The sequence below is a fragment of the Ptychodera flava genome, chromosome 7 (genome assembly GCF_041260155.1).
Source record: "Ptychodera flava strain L36383 chromosome 7, AS_Pfla_20210202, whole genome shotgun sequence".
NCBI lineage: Eukaryota > Metazoa > Hemichordata > Enteropneusta > Ptychoderidae > Ptychodera > Ptychodera flava.
In genome coordinates, this window is record NC_091934.1 from 46132146 (window position 1) to 46155161 (window position 23016).

General features: G+C 34.9%; 1 protein-coding gene across 1 annotated transcript in view; it reads left to right on the top strand.

The window, feature by feature from the left end:
* The first annotated feature begins 3665 nt into the window (after nucleotides 1-3665).
* Nucleotides 3666-23016, top strand: part of LOC139137713 (succinyl-CoA:acetate/propanoyl-CoA:succinate CoA transferase-like) — a 29703-nt gene continuing 10352 nt past the window's right edge. The window contains exons 1-2 of the mRNA XM_070705956.1: nucleotides 3666-4117; nucleotides 22245-22397. Of these exons, the coding sequence (XP_070562057.1) occupies nucleotides 3919-4117; nucleotides 22245-22397 (352 nt within the window). The 5' untranslated portion in view covers nucleotides 3666-3918. The remainder of the gene's footprint in view (nucleotides 4118-22244; nucleotides 22398-23016) is intronic.

Below are 23016 nucleotides of genomic sequence, written 5' to 3' on the forward strand. Positions count from 1 at the left end.
GTTTTATTTGTGACTATGTTGAAATAAATTTATCTTTTTCAAAAAAAAAAAAAAAAAAAAAATTTGGGGCAAATTTTTAGCAAGTAAATATTTAATTGGAAGATATTTCATAGAGGCCTAGACACAGGAAGCTTGGCCAAAACTTTCTGGCAGAAATAGTGTATTCCTTTCTTTGTCAGGATACACAACTTTTATAACAATACTGATATCAAAAGATTAACAATGGCAGGAATTGAAAATGATAATTGCAACATCAAACATTATAAATTATAACACACCTCATCCGCAGTCTGTGTTCTAATTCGCCAATTGATAGTCACGTGGGATGCGTTCTTTTTCTGCTGATCCACGTAAACGATGTCATCAGGCATAATTTTTCGGAACTGTTGCCTGCCAGGCATCCGTTCCGAAAAATGATGCCCGCTGACGTAAAAAAAAAATGGCTATTGACAAAGGTGAGACGACCCAAACTAGCAAAATTAGCCAAACCACCATAAACCACCATAAACGACCCATATCATCAAGTAAACGACCTAAAATAAGCACAGGGATGAAATATGTCTCAGATTTCTGGAGAAACCGCCCCAAAACGGCGAAAACCAGCCGGCATTTTCGATCATTGCAAATTCCTATACATGCCATCAACGAGTTAAGGGGTTCGGTTTGTTTCTTCAATAGAGGGCGCTGTGCAAGATTGTTACTGCTTTTACAACGTAAAGTGTAGCACAGGGAATTTCCCCGTTGTCGTGTTTAGTGGCTTACCAAGGAATGAGATCAAAGTTTTTAGTTTATTACATTTTTACAGCTCATTCACATTTTTTTTGATACCAACATTAATTTATTTGAATAAATTCTACAAACCAAATATTAAGATAACATGTGCCTGTGGCCCTGGTTCCATACATGTACATACACATACCTGCATATATGTGCATGCATGCATGCATGCACACAAACATATATATGCGTGCATGCAGGTTACCATGGAAAGTTGAAGATCTAGCAAATAACAGATTAAGTGGGTGGTCGCTTTAAAAAAACAGCGCCCTCACATGGCCATATTGATACAAGGGCATATTACAGGAAACATGCATGTCTACATTTATATGTGGAGACACACACACATACATACATACATACATACATACATACATACATACATACATACATACATACATACATACATACATACATACATATATACATACATACATACATACATACATACATACATACATACATAGGCAGGCTGACAGATAATGAATGTAGACTCGGACTCTAAGCACGTGGCATTATCAACATCACGCAGGACTTTCAACTGCATAAAGGTTTTAATTTCAAAAGTTTGAAGCTTTAATTTTTTTCACAAACAAGTCATCATCAATAATACAGCTGCATCCACCTGATAGAGGTGTTTGAATTATCATGGTGACTGAATAACACATGTAGTAGACTTGTGCTTCAAAATACATGAAACAATAAAAAAAATTCTTCATTCACTTGGCTGGATGTACTCAAAGTGGATCCATTTTTCAATTACACATATTACCCACAGCAGACATGGCATTAAATGGCAAGATAGAACTGCTTTGGACAAAATCAGTTCATAGAATAAGTGCCAAAACCTGAAAAAATGGCAAAAAGCGCCCTCCTTCGGTGAGCCCAGTTACGATGCTGAAGTTATTTTCGTTTTCAGTTGTGTCATCGAAATGAGCCCCACAACTTGGTAATTGATAGTACCAACAACATGGCTGCCCGCAATTCTGTCGACGGTTTCTCCAGAAGGTGGAGTTTTATTGTATCCCTGAATACCTAGAATGTTTGTTTTAGGTCGTTTACTTGATGATATGGGTCGTTTTGGTGGTTTATGCTGGTTGGCTAATTTTGGCTAGTTTGGGTCGTCTCAACCTTTGTCAATAGCCAAAAAAAATTGGCGCATGGGCCAACTGGAATGTAAACAAAGATGTCGTCTGCAGCCGAGTGAAACAATAGTCGAGAAATTTCTCGGTTTATCCTACTTTCTGAAGAAGAACTGAATGCTCTGGTTTCCAACAAGGACTTGAAACGAGCAAAAAAGATAATCAAAGGTGCATTGAATGTTTTGCAGAGCATTGCGACCCTGTCGGGAAAAACTTTTTTTTTTGCCAAACCACTCCTACATATTACATCATACATGTGACAGATTTTGTGTATGGTACGTTCTTATGCATGGCTACGGATGAGGTGTGTTATAAAACACATATTGACTGGCCATGAGGGCAACAGCATATGTCATTAACCCCTCGGGCATGTGAGTCACCCCCAAAAACAGACTCTTTCCCTCGGCCTTCTGCCTTGGGAAACAGTCAATTTTTGGGGTAGACTCACAGTCCCTTGGAGTACAGACGTATGCTGTTGCCCTCATAGCAAGTCAATATGTGTATGCTGTATCACTTCCTTTGTAAAATACACACTTTGCAATGTTACAAATTCAGCTACTCTTGAAAGGATAAAAGTTACTCTCCAATCCTATATTATGCAATTAAAATGTATATTGTATTTCACTTATAAGATGATGAACAAAGCTGAGGATTTTATCATGAAGTTTTCAAGACATGTAAGACTTGAAGGAGAAGGATAAGTCTTGAATGCAGTCATATGGTGATATGATTTTATCGATATTTTTCTCTCTCTTCTTTAGTAGTTAGATGAAACATTTTTCAAACAAGTTGCTTTGTAATTATGTTCATCACTTAACACATTTACAGTAATGTAGATTTGTTTTATTTGCCACTTTGTTGGAGTAAATTTATCTTTTCCAAAAAAAGAATATGGCGAAATTTAGATTACTATTGCTTCTGATGACATTAAATGATGTCAAACCAGTAACATATTATTACTAGTGACTAGTAAGTGTGCATTTTCAACTTTTTTCTCAAAATTCCTTATTTTTACTTTTTAAATATGCTTGATATAACAAAGGTTAAGATAACAAAGCCTGTTAATATCAAATCACTTTGCTTGAAAACAAATATAAGATATTTTGATCTGTCTCTTGTTTCCTTATATAATATTCAAGTAAAATTGCTGAAATCTGACCTACTTTTACACTTTGACTTTTCTATATCATAAAGAACATGCTCTTTTGACTTATAAAACAACTCTTTGTATTCATTGTCTCATATTCAAATGGTAATTGTATGGACCTGTTTTCCAGGGAATTATATGCATGAAATACATTGTTTATAAACAAAAATGTAGCACAAGCCATAAACACAAGCATACTTTTATGTATTTGAACAACTTGGATTTCCTGTCTGTTCTATTTAGTATTATTGTTCTTTTTAGATATAATAAACTCTTTACAAAAGATCTTTGTTCGGTATAAATACAACGGGATCTTTTTATTTTAATTGGAAATTTCACAAGAGGAAATTAACTGTCAAAAGTGCTAATGTATAAACAGAAACATCTGAACAGGAACAGTTATTAGAACACAGTTTGATAAACCAAAACAGCCAGAAATACATTGATAAACCCTGATGTAATACCAATGATCCACCTGTTGTAATATTTTTTCTATTTTTTTTTCTTTTACTTCTAAATTTTGATGACGAAATTTAATTTTGGAAAAAATTACAAATATCAAGGAGTTAGGGGGTCATGTGTAGAGGGTCGCTCGCTCTCTCACGTCCAATCAGAGATACGCACAGCAGCGGATCACATATATATCGGTACTGAAGCGAAGACGCAATGAGAATTCCAGAAGTATCGGGTAGGCTGTGTGAGGTGAAGTAGGTTCAACGCCGTTCAACCGTTCAATCTCGTCTCAGAATCCCGTGAAAACCGGCCTGTGAATTTTTGACCTCGTTTCAGCGAGAACAAACGAGATCGGCCGTCCCAGGTCGAGTAGCAAACCGTAGCATCGGCTTTGCGACGATGGCGGTTAACTTGACAAAGGGCCTCTTGAAGCCGGGGAATTACAGATTGGTGAGGGGAATCCTCGGCACGTCGGGCACGATAAGTCAACAACAGAAAAAGTCGTTTTACGATTATGCTCAAGAACCTTTTTATCCGCTACCCAATCGAGTTCCGCGATGGCAGACTGTGGAAGAAGCCGTGTCCGTGATCAAGTCTAGTGAGTATACTACGTAAATGTGGCACTTCGTTAGCGCTGCGTACTGTGCTGTGTTTTCCCGGCGTTATACGACCGTATAACTTATACGGTCGTGTAACGCCGGGAACACACAGCATGTACGCAGAGTTGCAGTCAATCCGGCCAGTTAGAATTACTGCAGAGCTTAGTAGTGTTGCTTCGATAAATGCAACTGGCTGTGGTGTAAAGTGGGCTATTATCGTGAGTGTTTGCTTGTTGACTGTGGTTTGACTGTGTGTTGACTGTGTTTTGACAGCTAGACGCTAGACATATCATATACTAACTGGATCAAACCAGATGTCGTAAAGTTTTTTCTTGATGTGTAAGTCAACAAGGACGAATTATAAAATGTCGTTTGTGTCTTGTGTTTTGAGAATTCAGGTGGGGCTTTTGTGATGCATTCACGTACTTTGAACACACACACACACACACACACACACACACACACACACACACATATATATATATATATATATTATATATATATAATTATATAATATATATAGATGTATTTATATATATGTATATATGTGTATATATACACTTGAAATTGTGTTTGTGTGTGTATTTGTTAAGTGTGTGTGTGTGTGTGTGTGTGTGTGTGTGTTTGTTTGTTTATTTATTTGCAAAGCAATGCTGGGCCTTAGCCCATCGCACAAATAAATTTACAAAATTGACATACAATGGGACGGTTCACAACCACAAAGTTTAGACAGAAACGATTCAAAAAATAGCAAAGACAATTACAATGTGTTTAAATCAGCAAGGAAAATCAAAACACAAAAGTACATGCAACTAGGAAGCTGTCAGACCTAGAAAGTCTTCTCGTTTCTTAAATGCTTTTAAAAGATAGAGTGATAGACAGGATAGAATTTGCTTATTTTGTGAAGCTAGTATTTCTGAAAGTCTGTTCACATAAATATTTAACCTCCATGGTAAAGGAAAGTAAGTAGTTCTGATGTCTTGATAGAGCGGGCAGATAAACATAAAGTGAAATTCATCTTCTAATGCAGTTATATTTTCCTCAACTCTACAGTATTCACAAATTCTTTGTTGAATTGGCAAATTAAGGTGACGACCTTTTTCAATATTAAGTTTATGAGTAGAACAACGAAAGTTGGCTAAAATTCTCTTCTTTCATAGCTCAGAAAATTCAATTTCCATTCCAAGAAACTATCGACAATGATGAATTTTCTTTTGAATGCCCATTGGTTGTCAGACCTTTATTGGACCGGCCAGATTGCTAAATTTTTACAAGGGATTGAGTAGTTTCATCTAGCTTGAATCTTTCCCCCTCAATGAGAAGAGTGTCATATATTAATGTTGCCCGCTTATTCTCTTCTTTCGCTTGCTGCAGATACGGAATAAGATTTCGTCTCCTTTGACGTACCAATGGCGAAAAATCTTCAGTAACTTTGAAAGTAGAGTCTTTCAGCAAACTTCTTGCTCTCTGCAGAATGTTCGAACGGACTTTGAATGACAAAAACTTGACAATCACCCGCCTTGGTTTATTATTTCTAATTCTGTCCGGTAGTCTATGGGCTCGCTCTATACACGTTTTATTTTCGTCGTCAGCATTTTCCATGTTTAGTTTTTCTTTCAGAAACTTTCGTACTTTCAGTTCGCACTCATCCCACGATTCACTTCCATTCTCATTTTCGGGAATTCCTTGTATAATTAAATTGTTTCTTCCGCTCTGTCCCCGTAGTGTATCGCACTCATCCGTAAGCTGGCGTAAAGTTTTACGTAGTTGAATATTTTCCTCAAGAATCTCTTGATAATTTTCTTGAAGATTCATGACGGATTCATTTAGCTTACCGATATCACTTTTCACCACTGTCAGCTCGGCCTTCATTTCTCTTCTAATTTCCTTGGTTTCTTTCTGTATGTCCTTCAGTATTGCCATAATTTCATTCTCTTCGACAGTTTCAGCAACTTGAGCGGAAGGAGGTACAATAGTTGCAGTACTCGACAAGGTAGCTTGCCTTCTTGGCCCTGGATTAAGCTCAACGTCACCACTTAGTAGAAGGAGACGAGATATGTAGGGATTCGAAATAGCTATAGCTTGATAAATCGTGATGTTGGGTGTGCTCATTTCGTAGTCGTCTGCATTTCGGTATAAAAACAGGCCATGAGGTGTAGGTACAGAGTCAACAGAGACAAAATTCGCTGTTGGTGAAAACCATCCTCTTGACTCCGCAGACTTCTGTAACACACTGATTGAAGTCAGCAATACATACGTGGCAAGTATGACATAGCTAATTACTATGCATGAGCAAGTACACCTGTACAGGTATTCATTGCACGACGACCACGTTGAGTATGGCGAATATTTTTCAACGACGACTGACCTCCAAGATTTTGGATGACAAAAATTACCAATTCTTGCACGCCAAATTGCAATTCCTGCATCCATACTGATACCTGTCTTAGTAAACAACTTCTAAATAGACTTTTAGGCACATCAACGACACTTTTGACGTAGATATTAGTAAAAGTTCTGGAGCTCGATGTGCCCTGGAACCAACTCTACAGTGGTTACGTAACCGTCTGTGTGTGTGTGTGTGTGTGTGTGTGGGTGTGTGTATTTGTTAACACTATTAGTTCTGTTCAACCACCATAACATCACCTGTACATCACACACATGGTTGAAGATGACATCAGAGCAAAACAAACAAAGGATTTCCTGGATGTCCACACAGTTGTCAACGGTAACATCCAGTGAGCTGCCAAACTGCACGTATCAGTGGACATTCCTTTCAGAGATTGTACAGTTTATACTAGAAATTATGAATCATGGGGGATTACTGGAATTATAGGGTGTGTACCTGGAAATCATTTTGTGAACTTCCAGTGTAAAATACTAATAGCTGTGGCAGTCTCTGTGATTACATTCATTGTGTCCCCAAATGCCTGTAAAAAGGTTATACACACATTTGATAACAGTGGGTTTTGGGTCAAACCATGGTGGTGAAAGGGTTTTACACACATTTGATAACAGTGGGTTTTGGGTCAAACAAACCGTGGTGGTGAAAGGGTTATACACAGTGACAAAATGAAATCAATAATAAAACAATATAACTTGCATTACTATTTCGATTTGAAATAAATATTATGCTAGAAGTATATCAGAAATCAAAAGTTATTAAAATATAAGAAAAATTGGAAGTCTATAAATCTGATCATCATTTCATTTTGACTATCAAAAACACAACCAAAAGCCACATTTTGGTTGTTTTGCCTCAGTATTCAGGTTAAGATCAGGATGCAATTGGTACGTGTGGTCACTGACACAACCAATGCACAAACTGATTATCTTGTGATAGTCATATCGTATGACTACGACAAGATAATCAGTCTGTGCAGTAGTTGTGCTAAATTGGTAACCACTTGTTCCAGTTACATATGGACTACTTTAAATATGTTGATACTGATATCATGAGTTAATGTCTTGTATCTCAAGCACTGATTTCATTGTTGGAAGGAACTAATTGGAGAAATCGTTTAGCTGTATTATGTGCATATGAACATCTTAAAATTGTATCACTCAAACTACAACATGTGGAAACAACAAAAGGAAGACTTACTGCCACTTAGTTACCACCACTACTGAGGTATTTAGCAGTTGACTTCAAATTTAAGACAGTTGGCCAATATTAATTCCAAACAATGTGGTAAATCATAGGTTTATACAAATGGCATTTGTGAAATTTTGGCTGTCTACTGAAGTCTAACTGTTACCTTGGAAACTTGCCTATAATGGACATTTTGAAAGGCTGCATTTTCAGAAGCTACATGTATGTACTGGTACAGTGCTGACCGTTTACAGGCAGCAATATTGAGATCAATTTTGAAGACACTTTCTGACATTACGGGAAAACTCCATTAACTTTGGAATACCCCACTTCCCTACTTTGTTATCAGAGGATTAATTTCACAGACCTGCCTTTCCTACAATGGCACCAGCTGGATAAGATAAACGTAACAATGGAACATTAACACCTTAAGGGATTAAAACTTCTGTTTGTCACTCGAGTTGGTCAGGCAAGGACCCGGGTTTCAGGTACCATGCAAGTTAATGCAGTCTTTCCCTAATGAAATATCATTGAGGGTTCTTGAAAATGATGGTGCCGCTTTAGTTTTTGATTAATGTTTATCATAAATGTTATCATGGCCATACAGAATATTTACTATCAATTCATGAAGTTACATGATGTGTTTCCTTACTGAAAAGGCAGAGGTTTCTAAATATATTGAGTGCTTTTGCTTGTTTCATTGACTTTTCCATGAACTTGAGTTATCAGATTCAAGATGACATTTTATGTCTGATATTGCCTGAAATATTGTCCATAGCAGACAGATATCAATGAAAATTGATGACAGCGAGGAAAATACAAAATTGAAACAGTAAAGAAATATGTGGAATCTGACAGAGAGACATTACCACATGCTGAACTGAAGACAGCATGGTATATATCCATCATTTAGCATAATTGTTTTCAGGTATTATTCAATAGGCCCAGCCTGGTAGCTAGGCTAGCCATTTGTCGTATGTCTCCACATAATCAATTGATTATTTTAGTGAACACAAGATGATTCGGGGGAGATGAAAAAGGCTGACATACTAGTAGTCAAAAAATACAGAATAATATAAACAAGTAGTATGGAAGATTGTGCTCCCGTTTCTGATATTTCCAGTTAGGAAAGGGGAGGGAGGGGATTGGATTATTTAGTGGGATTGTAATCTCAATGGATAAAGTGAACTTGTCTGAATATCAAACTTATATCTCTTCAAGTGTGTAATAGGCAGAGCAGAAGCCTGCAATCCAGCAGCATAGATAAAGTACATTAATTTTGTTTGAATTATTTTTGTTTTTCTCTGATGCAGACTTTCATAAAATTATTTCAGAAAATTTACAGGGAATTAATAAATAAAGAGTTTTCCGGCTTTCATGTCTTGGCCATGGCATCACTAGAGACACCATTTTGTCTGTTTTATCAACTAATTGTATCAGCGCCTGTTGTACAAATAATGTAAATTTTCATGACTTGCAAGGGTAATGCAATTGAACTTAGAATTTGGGCTTTGCTTTTTTTCCATTATTGTGGCAATATTATTTTTGCTGAAATAATATGCCACTTCACAGTTTAAAAAAGTTGTCTTTAATATTTCCCATGTTATAACGATCTGTATACACAGAGCTACAACAAAAAAATTCCAAACATGTAAATGGTTTGAAAACCTTAATTGTGGTGAATTATCGACTTACTTACCTCGCATAATGTATTGGACTTGTTGGAAGATACCGGCTTATATAAAGATTAGACCAATCAGTGAAAACTGCCATCATTAAGGTTATCACTCTACAGGATGTTGGAGTTGCCATGACATAACACAATATTGCAAAATGTTGTGATGTCATAACACCTCTGACATTGCACGTGAACGGCGGATATTCAGACATCCTGTTTGCTGGATAGAATGCATTCCAGCAAGTGCATAGTTACTGTTTGTTTTGTTTCGCACGGTAGCATGATTTGTAGTAACGATGTGTCATTGGGGGCATAGGTCAATCAGGTTGGAAGTGCCTAACACACATTTGTGAAATGATAATGTACGTACAATAAAGTTATTTGCAATAAACTTTGTCCAGGTCCAAACATAAAGAAATAAAGATGTGTAGCCAATGTGAAGGACATATATAATTCAGGAAAATATTTTCAGAAAGATTTTCAGTCTACCAATAATAAAATACTCCTAAGAATCACGAGGAATCAAATATCATCTCAGTTCAATGATATCTGCAGAGCAACTAGCTCTGAGAAAGCTTGATATTAGTTGGTTTCTGTGTGCCATGTCCTTTCAAGAAATCTGTCAGATTTGAAAGTCATTGCTTGACAGAAGTTTTAATGATTACCTTAGTGTCATAATGTACTATGCTAATGATTTGACAGAATGACCTTGACACAAGGAAATTTTTAACATTATCCTTATATGCGTTGTGTCGAATTTTACTATAGTTTTGAAATTTGGCTTTAGAATGATGCTAATATGTAGATGTAAGAATAGCTCTGTAGAATTAATATAGATTGAATTGTGTACTTTGTACTGAATCACTTCGCAAATACGTGCGTAATTGCACATACAGGAAAATAGTACTTGACATATCTGATGACACTGACCTCTAACATGTCAAGCCAGCTAGGATGGAAATTGAACTGTTTCATGATAAATACCAGCATATTACAATTACACTGTTTTATTTGCATGATAATTCTTTACTGTTTGTGTCAAGTATGATCATATACCTGTGGAAGTGTTCATTTCATGTTGCCATAGCAACTGAAATTTCATGCCCAATAATGTAGAAGATACTGATAATGATATTCATGTCATTGTTGAAGTCATGTCGTGTTTCCATAGCGATTACATTACCAATTACCAAGCCCAGTTTACACTATCTCAAGTTGAATGCCATTTATTTTTTTCACTGTCAATTATATATCCAAGCCATGGTTTGCTATTTTTTAAAGAGTGAATGAGGATGTAGGTAGTGTCCAGATAAATTTAACAATAATTCTTTTTGATAATATTAGCAAATAACAAAATTATTAAAAGTAATCCATATCGCTCTCAACTGGTTAAAGACTAAAATCATAATGAAGACTATATACCTGTATACAGGAGTAAACTTAGCTGTATATCAACAAAAATGGTGCTATTTATTTTGTCATTGTAGTAGTACTGTTGAATGACCAAGATATGGCATCGAAATTGGGACACCCATGCAGTGCATTGTGGGTAGGTCAATGTTCTATAGTTAACCTTGCCCTTAGGTTGTTTATCACCTGAGTTCAAGTAAAACTGGCTAAAGTTAATTTGATTTATTGTCTTGCTTCAAACGTTCTAATTTAAGCCTGGTTTTACTGTGTTTTAAGGTAAATCTTTTTCTCGTCTTGACCTTTTGAACCCAAAATATTTCAGCTTTGTCATGTAGTTAGGGGTCAAACTACGGTCAGACTTTTGAACCATATCACTGTGGTTTAGGTAAATCAATATATGGCTTTAATAGCAAGTACTTCCCCATCCAATGTAAATCTCCTCTACACTTTGACCACAGAATTGATCAAAATTAAAATAGAAACTTTAAGTGGTGCTCTGTATGGTTTTTAAGCATACCAAAATGATTTACCATAAAGACTGATTGAGTTCAGTGATACTTGAAGACAAGTTGGTTTTAGTCTGCTAGAATTCTCAGAAGAACTTTTTAGGGCAAAGTTTAAAATTTGTATATTGCAGGTGTGAACTACAATGTGTATTTCATTTAGATGGCCAAATGTCATTAAAAAATTTGATAATGAATTTTTTAGTTTTTTAAGGTTACAACATCCTGTTTATGAAAGTAAATGTAATGATTTCATTATTTCAAGAATACAGAATTCACAGCAGAGTTGTTTGACGTCTGTTTTTCTTACCCAGAATGCAAATTTGTTAATTTCATGACGTATGACCTTGAAATTGAAGAAGATTTCAACATGAGGCTTTGTTGAATCATAGACAGACCCACATTATCTGGTGCTACATGCAGATAATTAGAGGTTATTACCCTATATCGTCTGTTCCTGTGTCGTATCAGCATGAGTGTCATTTGTGCTGTGTCGAGTGTCTGACGCAGCACAAATGACACGAATGCTGATACGACACAAGGAACAGGCGATATTGTGTAATAACCGATTTATCATATACCCATGCCCATAATTTTAGGGAATTTTTACTAATAGAATGAAAAACCTTAAATTTTGAGGCTTTACTTTATTACGCCTTGCGCATAAATATCAGAATGTTTATGTGAACAGGCTTCATTCATAAAGTATACGACGAAGATGTCAACATCACGCGCGACATCGCTGCAAGTCGTCCATATCTCAATGAAACCCAAGAAGAAAGACACCGGGATACAAAAATCGTCATACAGAAGGAACATTTTATGGTGCAATATGCTATTACAACTGTAACCGATCAAAAACTGCTCAGCTTTAAATCTATCCTGATTTCGATCGTCGTACGGCACGGAGCTCGCGTGGAGAGGGACGCCATTTTGTTAGTTTACCTTAGAGTTGCCATGTCAACAGTCGTCGCGCGCGGCGACATCGCTGTCACGCCACGCGCTCACTACCTGCTCGGTGGAGACCGTGCACAGTGCCGGTGCCGTGCGAACGGCAGAATGTTTGCTAGAACTTGACCAAAAAAATACCATGGGAAAAATTTCAAGACTCAACGTGATATTTCCGTATTTTGCAACCAGAAATATCCGTGTTCCTCGAAGCCCTTCAAGTTTTTACGTCGGCGACATCGCTTCACAGGCGGGGAGCGGCAGCCATTTCGTTGTTTACGTTGTTTACCACAAACTGCTAATGTAGTTCGGGAAAGCTCTAAAACTGATGACGTTCATCGTGCATATCTCGACGTTCACTGTGAAATATCACGGCTGATATTTTACGGTGAACGTCACTAGGATGTGGCTATATGGGCATGGGTATATGATAAAAAATCATGCTGCTTTTTGTTCTGCTGATAATACCAAAAATCAAAAATTATTTACCAAAGTTTTCACCAGAAAATTGCATTAAAATCACAGTCGTAATATCAGTGTTGATATCCATTTTTAATGGAAATATTCAATATGATCACCATACAGGAATACAATGTGTAAATGGAAAAGAATTTCATATCAATCATATAAATTTTTTGAAATTTTCTTGGATGAGTTTTATAGTTTCTCAAGTCTTAAATTCTTATTGTTCGATCAAGCCTTTATGATGCATATTTTGGAGATACTAGTGCTCCAGTTATTTGTAATGGTTTCATACTTATAGCAAAATGATTTATTTGTGCAATGAAAATGAGAAAATGACACATTAGTTGCTGTGTATTTGATACAGGTCAAGTACAAGTGCCACGTAGAATATGAAATTGCTATGGAGAAAGATAAACTAGAGCTAGAGACACACCATCCTAAATTCATAAAAATACCATCAACAACATATTATTTACAGCTGTACTTTTACACTGTTGAGAATAAATAATTTAGCTTTATCTTTCCCTAATGCAACCTATAAAAAAAAATCCTGCGAAACATTATTGTCAGAAATGAGAATGTCTACACAACACCAGATGAAGCATTTTAGACACGGGTCAGTCACAATCAGGGTGCTCTAGACAGATTTCGACATGTTACGCTCTAATATAAAAAAAAATTTAGCAGAATTTAATGAAACATTGTTCTTAATATGAAACAACCAGTAGAACCAAACAGGCCCCATCGAAAAAATGGAGTTTTTGTGATGATTTTGAGCTGAGTAGTGAAAAAAGTACCCTAAAAATGGGTCAAAATGGGCGTTACGCTGTTTCATCTGAAAAAGCACATTTTGTAAACTCACTTTTTGAAACTGTTAGATTATTTTTTCGATTATTCAGAATATTTAAAGTATCATATAGCATTCCTTCTTTCTTTTGCAAGTTATTTCATCTTAATACATGGATTTGAATGGAAATGGCGTGATAACAAGTGAAATTGGTGTGTCGTTACGCTTTTTATATTTTGACAACCATTGATTTTTCTCTCTAATATCACTTGGAAAACATTACCTTAGAATGTTTCCTAAAACATCTATTTGATTGGAAGACCAGCTGTGATTAGTTGGTATTAAATGTTTATAGGGTCAATGTATTGATTATGAATGACAAATCATGAAAGTTGCCCATATTTTTTGTCCCAAAATTTTGTAGTGTCCGTGACACCCTCATAACTTTCAGCCATATTCAGATAGTAGAGATCTGATGTCATTAGCCAAAGTGGCCCTGTTTGCCTTCCTTATGTGTTATAAAAATATAATCCATTTACCACTTGTATTGTTTCAGTATATCAAAAAGGGGCCAAATGTAGTGTCCGTGACAGCCGTAGTGTCCGTGACACCAAATCCATACATTACTTGTTACAGTGATTTAAGCTGGTAATTCTATTGTTTACCAGCTGAAGTTACATTTTTATAAGAGAGTAACTTAGTTTTTGAGTAAGACATCAAATGAAATATATTAAACCAGTGAAAGATGTTTTTTTCTACCTTTTAAGATTGTAATGTTAAAAAACTGTCCTATGAAATAACGGTATAGGGGTTTAAAAAAAGGAACAGAAATAGTGTTATCAGTTATTTCCCAATATAACTTTAAGATAAAATGTTATTTATAGTGAAATTAAGGCATAACACTGAACAAACAATTTACTTTCACATTAAACCACTTTCCATTTGCAACTGGCTTCATGTCACGGACACTACACCTAACAAGTGGTTAACCATTTTTTACTGCATTTACATTTAAATTCACCTGACATCTGAAGTAAACTTCATAGACCATAATAAATCCTTTTAAAAACAAAAGAAAATGTGTTTTTGAATTATATAAGGGGGAAAGTGGTTGCAAATCTGACTATTTATGATGATGCTGCAGTAGTGTTAGCCCCAGTACAGATCTCTGTCAACAGTGATGCATATAAGGGGAGGGTTTATGTCCCTTCAAATTATTTTTCTGTTTTAACCCTTTGTTTGCATTATAAGGCTGTATTATTAGTGTTTAATGAAATTTCAATCGTGTGTTGGTTGTTAAGGGAAAGCTATGGTGAAACATAGTCGGATCTATCATGTGATGTCTATTGAATGCTGTGATCCTGAAATCTGTTTGGAAACCCAATTGTGTGTCTTCTCCTCAGTCGCAAAGTTCTGTCTTTCCTAAGTTGTTGTGTCAGATATTTTGTTGTTTTGTTATACTTGTTGATGTTAATGTTTTCACGTGTTATTGGCTTCAAATAACATCAATATTTCTATATTTTATCTTGTGTTGAGATTATTGTTAATGTTTTGTCTCTTTTTGTGAACTTTGTTTTGACAAGTGTGTCTTTTTGGGTTATAATTGGGTGGTTTGGGAAAAGGATTTTTAATGTTTCGTCCTTTTCAAGTTCCTGCCAGTATTTTGCAAGACTTTCTTTCAAGTCTTTGGGCTATTCAACAATGAACTCTACCGCCAAATATGTGGCTGTTTAATGGGCTGAAATGCATTGCTGGGGATTGCCATGATTGCATTTCATAAACTGGAAATGGAAATCATCTCTGAATACCAAAATGTGATTCACTTTTGGAAAAGATTCAGAAATGACATTTTCATAATTTTTACTGGAACACAAAACCAACTGGCAGAGTTCAGCTATAGAATAAACAAAATGCACCAACATTTAAACTTACAGTTAAGAAATCACTAGAAAAAAATAACATTTCTTGACGTCAAAATTTTGAAGGGCCCAAGGCACAACCAAGAAAATATTTTGGATATAAAAACCAATACAAAACTAATTGGAACATTCCAATACCTGGACAGAGAATCATGTTACCCAAATCAAATTTTAAAGGACTAATTGAAGGTGAAATTCTCAGATACTTCTGTACATCCAATGACCCAAACGATTTCAAGGAGATAGTTGATTTCTTTACAAGCAAATTAATTTACAGAGAATACACGGAAAAAGAAATAACTAGAATTACAACAGAAATCAAACACAGGAATTGAACTCAACAAAAAGTACAAGAAAAAAAAGAAGGAAACAACAAATAATCTAATCTTCACAACAACATATAGGCCATAAACTAAAACAAAAGACTTGAAAGAAAGTCTTGCAAAAATATTGGGGGAACTTGAAAAAGACGAAACATTAAATACGCTTTTCCCGAACCCCCAATAACAGCCTACAAAAGAAACAAAAACATAAAAGACACACTTGTCAAAAACAAAATTCACAAAAAAATCTCAACACAAGATAAAAAATATGGAAATATTAGCTTTATTTTTTAAGCCAATAACACATGAAAACGACAAGAACAAGCATATAAAAATTAAAATATCTGACACAACAACTTAGGAAAGACAGGACTTTGCGACTGAGGAGAAACCACACACTTGGGTTTGAAACATTGATTTCAGGATCACAGCATTCAAAAGACACCACATGCTAGATCCGACTATGTCTCGCCATAGCTTTCCATAAACAAACAACACAAGACTGAAATTTTATCAAACACAAATAATACAACCTTATAATGCAAAAAAGGGATAAAACAGAAAAATAACATTACGGGACATAAATCCTCCCCTTATATACATCACTATTGACAAAGATCCATAATGGAGCCCACACTACTGCAGTACCACCATAAATAGTCAGATTTGCAACCTCTTTCCCCCTTATACACAATAGATGCTGACCAAATACTTAAAATACTCCAGTCACCTACAAATATCACTATGAGTGGCAAGAGAGTATTATATTATACTCTTCATGACTTTAATTAGACTTCTGATATAGAGAATTTGTGTTTAATATTGTCTGTTCAAACTGATAAAGAAGTTGCCCTCCTTAAGTATTCAAATGTGTAGTGTCCGTGACGCTACTGAAATACAGATCACAATAATATGTTGGAAACCAAATGTTCAGTAAATCATTTATTGTTCACTTTATAGTGTTACTAGGACAGTTTTGTATTGTATAGCATTTCTACATACCAGTTATCATTGTCTACATACCAGTTATCTCAAGAATTTTTGCGTTCAGTGTCGTATTCCTGATAAAATTTTCTGGTTATTGAAAAATACCAGTACTACAAATATTCTTTATGTCAAACTTCCTTAATAATATGTTTTTGATTTGTTTGTAATCAGTTCTTGTCATAATTTTACTGTTTTTACAGGTTTACTGGTTATAATAAACAATAGTTTGTTTCACACATATATTCCTAAATGTGTAGTGTCTGTGACGCTTTTACCTTACTACAAAAATGGCTAGAAAACAAACAAAAAATGAGCAAAACTTTGCTGCAAATACTGTTAATGTTTTCCAAAGACTTCAACAATTGCAGTAAAAAATAATTTAAATGTACTAAAGGGCAAATCTGTAAACTAGAGGAATCATAAGCTCATGGGGAGAAAAAAATGAAAAATTCTTTTTTTTTCGTAACAAGTCATTTTGCAGGAAATCATGCAAAGTGGGTAAAATCCTGATACATTCACCTTATTTTCTACAACAGATGTATATATTTTCTGGTTAAACTTTTAAAAGAATATTTGTACAAATGTTTGTATAGTCTACTATGTTATTTCTCCATCAACTCATAATATTTTGTAGTGTCCGTGATGGTGTGTCAACACAATAAAGAACTGGTTGCCATGGAAATACTGAGGAAGTTTGGTTCACAACTTTTCAAGCAAATATGTACCAAACTTAAGCTTTGTGAATTTAGTAAATTTAGATATGTGTCTACAAGATGAAATTTTGACAAAATGAAACACTCTAGAGCACCCTGATTGTGACTGAGCCGACATCAAATGTAGACATTCCATTAAACCTGTCTGCCCTCTTAAGTCACAGAAATACACCGGAAGTGAACTTGTAGAGAATAGTTGTACAGAGATGGAAGTGGATATCGTCAATTCTAACTACCAGGTTTACTGTGTCAGTATACAGGTTTACAGACAGCCTATGACTATTAGAGTGACTTTATTGAGCAGTAAAAGACAGAAAAGTACTACCCTCAAGAACATTACAGCAGTTTATTTTTTACAATGATGGCAATCTTGTATGTTACAAAACACTTTCCTGCAGCTCTTCTGAGCAACTGACTCTATGTTGAATCTCTTTATCAATAGTTTATGTGATGTAACATAATGACCTCTAGTGTATGAATAATTATTAATTAGACTTTTTGTTTCTATAGTGATATGCACCATGTACATCCTGAAAGTATTGACATTTGAGATCGCAAAGTTTATTTCTGAATAAATTTTCATGACTTCTAATATCAAGAAAACATACTCTTACTGGAAAATCTGGTCTCAGAAAAATCAAACTGTTAAAAATGCAACTTTTCATATATCCATTCTACTCTGAGAAAGATTTCCCATCAACTATTAAATTTACAATAAACTATCATTTAATGGTGGACATTGAATGAGTATATGAGTGCAAGCAGTCACAGAGCTATTGGTTATCCTGTCATCCCAATTTTAGTTGATTCCAATGGAAAATGTTCATTGTCATCAGTTAATCATGGAGAAAATTAGTTCTCACAAACTATACTTTGTGTACAAATGGAGTAGTATGATGTGTTTCAGGGTAAACTGTGTGATCCATATTTGGTGACAGGAAATGGTCTCCCCTGGTACCACATGTACTATGGAATCAATAGATTGACCCTTGGTTGAACTATCATTGCTCAGTTATGGCAGCATTTTGTACCCAAGTAGGTCGTTCAACTGTAACTTGTACAATTCTCTTACAAAGAGATTGTCTGACAATGCCATGAATGTGAATATAATCACAATTTTCTTCTATATTAAACCAATCATGTTTCATAATAAATTACATGATGTGTTAGTCAGGACCAAAAATCATGTTCTATCATTGTTAGTTATGTCAGTAATTATCACATTTTGGAATTGAAATGCCAGAATTTTGGGAAAAACTGTCAAGTAGAAGATACCGGTACATAACTCATTCAGCCATTTTAACATGAAGTCAAGTTTTGAAGACATATTTCAGAGTGTATACCGTCATTTTTTGATATTTTTACCCCAGAAGCTCTGGTTTTCTTCCTTTGCCTGATGAAAGTTGATACCTTGTAATATTGTCTGTGATGTGAAAATGCTCCTTGTAACGTTTGGCATTTGAAAAATGAATAGTTCTGTCTGCCTGTGGCAACTTCTATCTCAATAGCCATCTCCATAGCAACTAGGGACTTTGAATCTGCTGTTACCATGGCCACATTAACCATTCCAAATAACATTTTGTGGATCGTAAGTTAAATATTTAATAATGTGATAATATAATAGTCATTTATAAATTTTACTTTGTGCTCCTTGTATTTGAAAGATAAGAGAGTACATTTCTGTATACAGATTGCTCAGAGACATCACAAATTTGCCCCACTGTGTCATCTGTTCCTATAGCGGGTATGAACAACAACACCAGTGATCAATCACCACTGTTCAAATTTTGTGTTTTAGTATAAAGTACACTTAAATCAGTCTAGACAAATCAATAATTTACAGGTCTACCTGATTTAAATAACAAATTTAATGATTGTAACAAAAATCTGATGTCACATAGATACAAATCAAATATTTGTCAGACTTTGCCATTGACTGCAGGTCAACATCTCCATTAAATCTTCACATTGTAGTTGGCAGTTTACAAACATCCTTCACAATAATGAGAGGTTTACTAGCCAAATATGTTTTGACTCTTAAATGATCTTTTTATGGGTAATAAATTTCATCTGTTTGTAATATTTATTTGTGATTAGTTATTTCATAATCATTTGAGTCTGAGGGAAGCATGTCAGCTGTGGTGATAGCTGTGTACTTACCAGTACATTGGCATCATATGGCCTAAGCCAGCCACTCAGGTAAATCACGGCCTGCCTTAGCCACTCAAGTAATCACAGCCTTGCCAGCCATTGGGGTAAATCAGTGTAATACAATGACCTCAAAGCTGGTATATTCAATCCGTTTTTCTGACATCTTACTTATCAAATCAGCATACTAAAATTTTGATACTGAGCTCACAAATTTTACTATAACGTATCTGGCTTAGCAACTGATTTCCATACAGAATATACAAATTATTCAAATTTCAGTGTTTTTATTGAGATTGGAGAATACATATTTCAGATTCCTGGCAATATCTTTTGCCTTCGTCTTAATAAAATTACATAGGTATACCACAAAGAAGCTCTGTCCAGAAAATAACCGAGTTACTCCGGTATACTGAGCTTACTATGCGTGATAAATCATTGTGTTATCAATTATTTGTGTTCAGATTTATATGTGTATTAATATTAATGCTATGTGATTTTAATCTGTATGTGTCTTATAGAACTATACATCCCTGGGTCATAATGTAAGTTGTATAAATGTATCACAAGGCTGTAAACCAATCCGTTGCCCAGCTGTCAGGTACGCAGTCTGGATTTTGCAAATTGTGTGGTTTCATGCTGTTCCTTCATTTGTTAAGAGGTCAGAGGTCAAATTGTATACTTCAGAACGTGTCAATATGTAAAGTACTCCGGAGAGCAAGTCAAATTGTATTGCATTAAGGTTTTGAGGGAGCAATTTACATAAACCAATTTATGGTATGCTTAACCTAGACTTACGCCTGAGAATTGTATTACCATCAAAGCCATCCCTAGCTAATTAAAGAGACAAAATCAACATTAACCGTGTAGACTGTAAATTTACCTGTGACCTTTCAAAGTGCACATATGACCTTGAGGTCTGCAAACTAAGATACTTGCATGTAACCTAACCTTTCAATTCATAAAAGGTTCCATTACACAGTGAATAACAAAAGCTGTTTATTGTCAACAGATTCCACCATTTATGTCACAGGTTGGTGAATTGCCGAGGCAAATAAACTTTAACTAAATGAACTTGTATACTTGTATATTCTTGACTTCAATAAAAATAATCGGAAACTTGTATTTTTTTGTCTGTCAATAGATGAAAATAGGTATTTGCAAATTTTTATGATATGGTCAATACAGTGTACAAAGAGAAGTATTAAAACCCAGTGAATGACTAAAGCCTCTTTAACTGCAAAATATAAATTTATACTGTCTGGTGATCAGTGGATCTACAGGGAAAATGAACGTCTGCAAGGATATTATGTTAAATTGACATGGAGACTGAAAGACTGTCTCCATAGATACCAAGACTTAAAAGGCAGGAAATTCAATCTGATCTGACCTCAGATGTAAGTTGACATTTGACGTCACAGTTTCTGTTTCAGACAAAACCTATCACCTTGCTTTTACTCCAGTCTTGCAAAGTGGAAGGTTCTTTCTACACTGTAATTGAAAGGTTGAAGCAAAAAAGAATGATGCACAGTGATGTACAAGGGTGCATAAACATTTATGAATATCACACATATGTAAACATACAACTTTATTACAATGTATGCATTTATGTATGTATGTGTATGTATATATGTATGTATGTATGTATATATGTATGTATGTATGTATCTATGTATCTATCTATCTATGTATTATCTATATAACTATGTATTCATAATTTACTGGTATATATTATTTCAATGTTATTATAATTTATTATCTCACTTGAGATGAGCTCAAAGTTCTTGTGTCGATATAAAGTTATAAAATGGCAGTGACATAATAGAGGACAATTTAAATTTACCTTGGAAACAATGTACAAATTAAGTACAAGTCCCATATAGCAAAACTGAAAATTTAGGTATTATATATGGTATTTCAAAATCCTGTATAAAGAGTTATATGTCAAAATTGCTGTTTAAATTATAGGGACATTTTGAAAAGTGTTTGCTCTATACAGTGCACATTTGAATTGATTATTAAACAGTTAAAGTCTTGACAATGTCACTACTGCTAAGAATAAACTGGAAAGATATTTATGCTTTCAACTTGTTTTAAATATTTCAACACTTCTACTTGAGTTAGGGTTTGTCATGAAATCTTGAGGAGTTGGCCAGAGCAATGATCGTCAGTTTTTTCAAGTTCCAAAATTTGACATATTCCAAAATAATTTTGACTATGAAATGCAAACAGACCTATTTCAATTGTTACTTTAGTATTTATTCAGCAAAATTGAGCTGGCCTGAAAATGTTTTTATCAACTCCTTCCTCCAAAGATTTTTTCCTTCATGACTACGCCCCAGCCCATAAATAATGCATAATCTTAAGCAAATGAATATTCTCAACGTATAATGACTCATTTTGGGTTGATTTTGCATACTGAAGCAGTGGTCATATTTGCAAAAGTGAATAATACTTCACATAAATGAATACACTTTGCATGTATGAATATAATTTGCATAAATGATGGTAATTTGCATATTATATGAATATAATTACTGGATAAATTTAGCACTAGATCCCTGCCCAGGATATAATGATCAAACCCTTATGTAATATACTTTGACATATGTTTGAATTTTGTCATCTCACATTGTATTCTGTATCTTTTCAGATGATAATGTATTTGTCCATGGAGGGGCAGCAACACCAATCACATTGGTCAACGCCATGACAGAATATGCCGCTGAGAATTCCCTGAGTAATATTAAGTTATTCCATATCCATACTGAGGGTAAAGCCCTGTATGCCAGACCTGAATATGAAGGTACAGACGTTTAAACTATACAAGTATAATATATTTAATAGTTTCTGTATGTGAGATCAATATACAGTTTTGGTGACCTATAGGGGAACCATTTTAACCCTTCTCCCCCATTTCCTGGTACAAAGATCCAGCTTTGCCGTCACAACAATAGAGTTGTGCCAAATTGGTTGTGAAAGAGGTTTTTGTTTACCATAATGGTCATGAACTTGCCCAAAGGATGCTCAGTTCCATGTTAAGTGTTCAATTCATGTGGGAGAACACAAACCAAAGTGTTCTTATACTTGTTTTCATGACTGAAAGAAGCGGTCAATACAAAATATTTGACCTAAGAAGAGGGCAATATTGATTCAAATGCAGATTTGACAAAATACAATGCACATACATAAATGTATTTTACGGTCTGATGAGGACCAGACGTATGCCTACCATGATTTGCTTCATTTATTTTCCTGACCTTATTCAACCATCCTATAAATCTATTAGTCCTTTTTAAATAAAGTTGAAAACTATATCAACATTAACTTTTGATGCACTTTGTAGTATTTTTCTTCTGTTTGTAAAAGACAGAAGTTTTGAAAACTGGCTGTATTCTATTTTGAATGCAACCTCTCATGAAAGT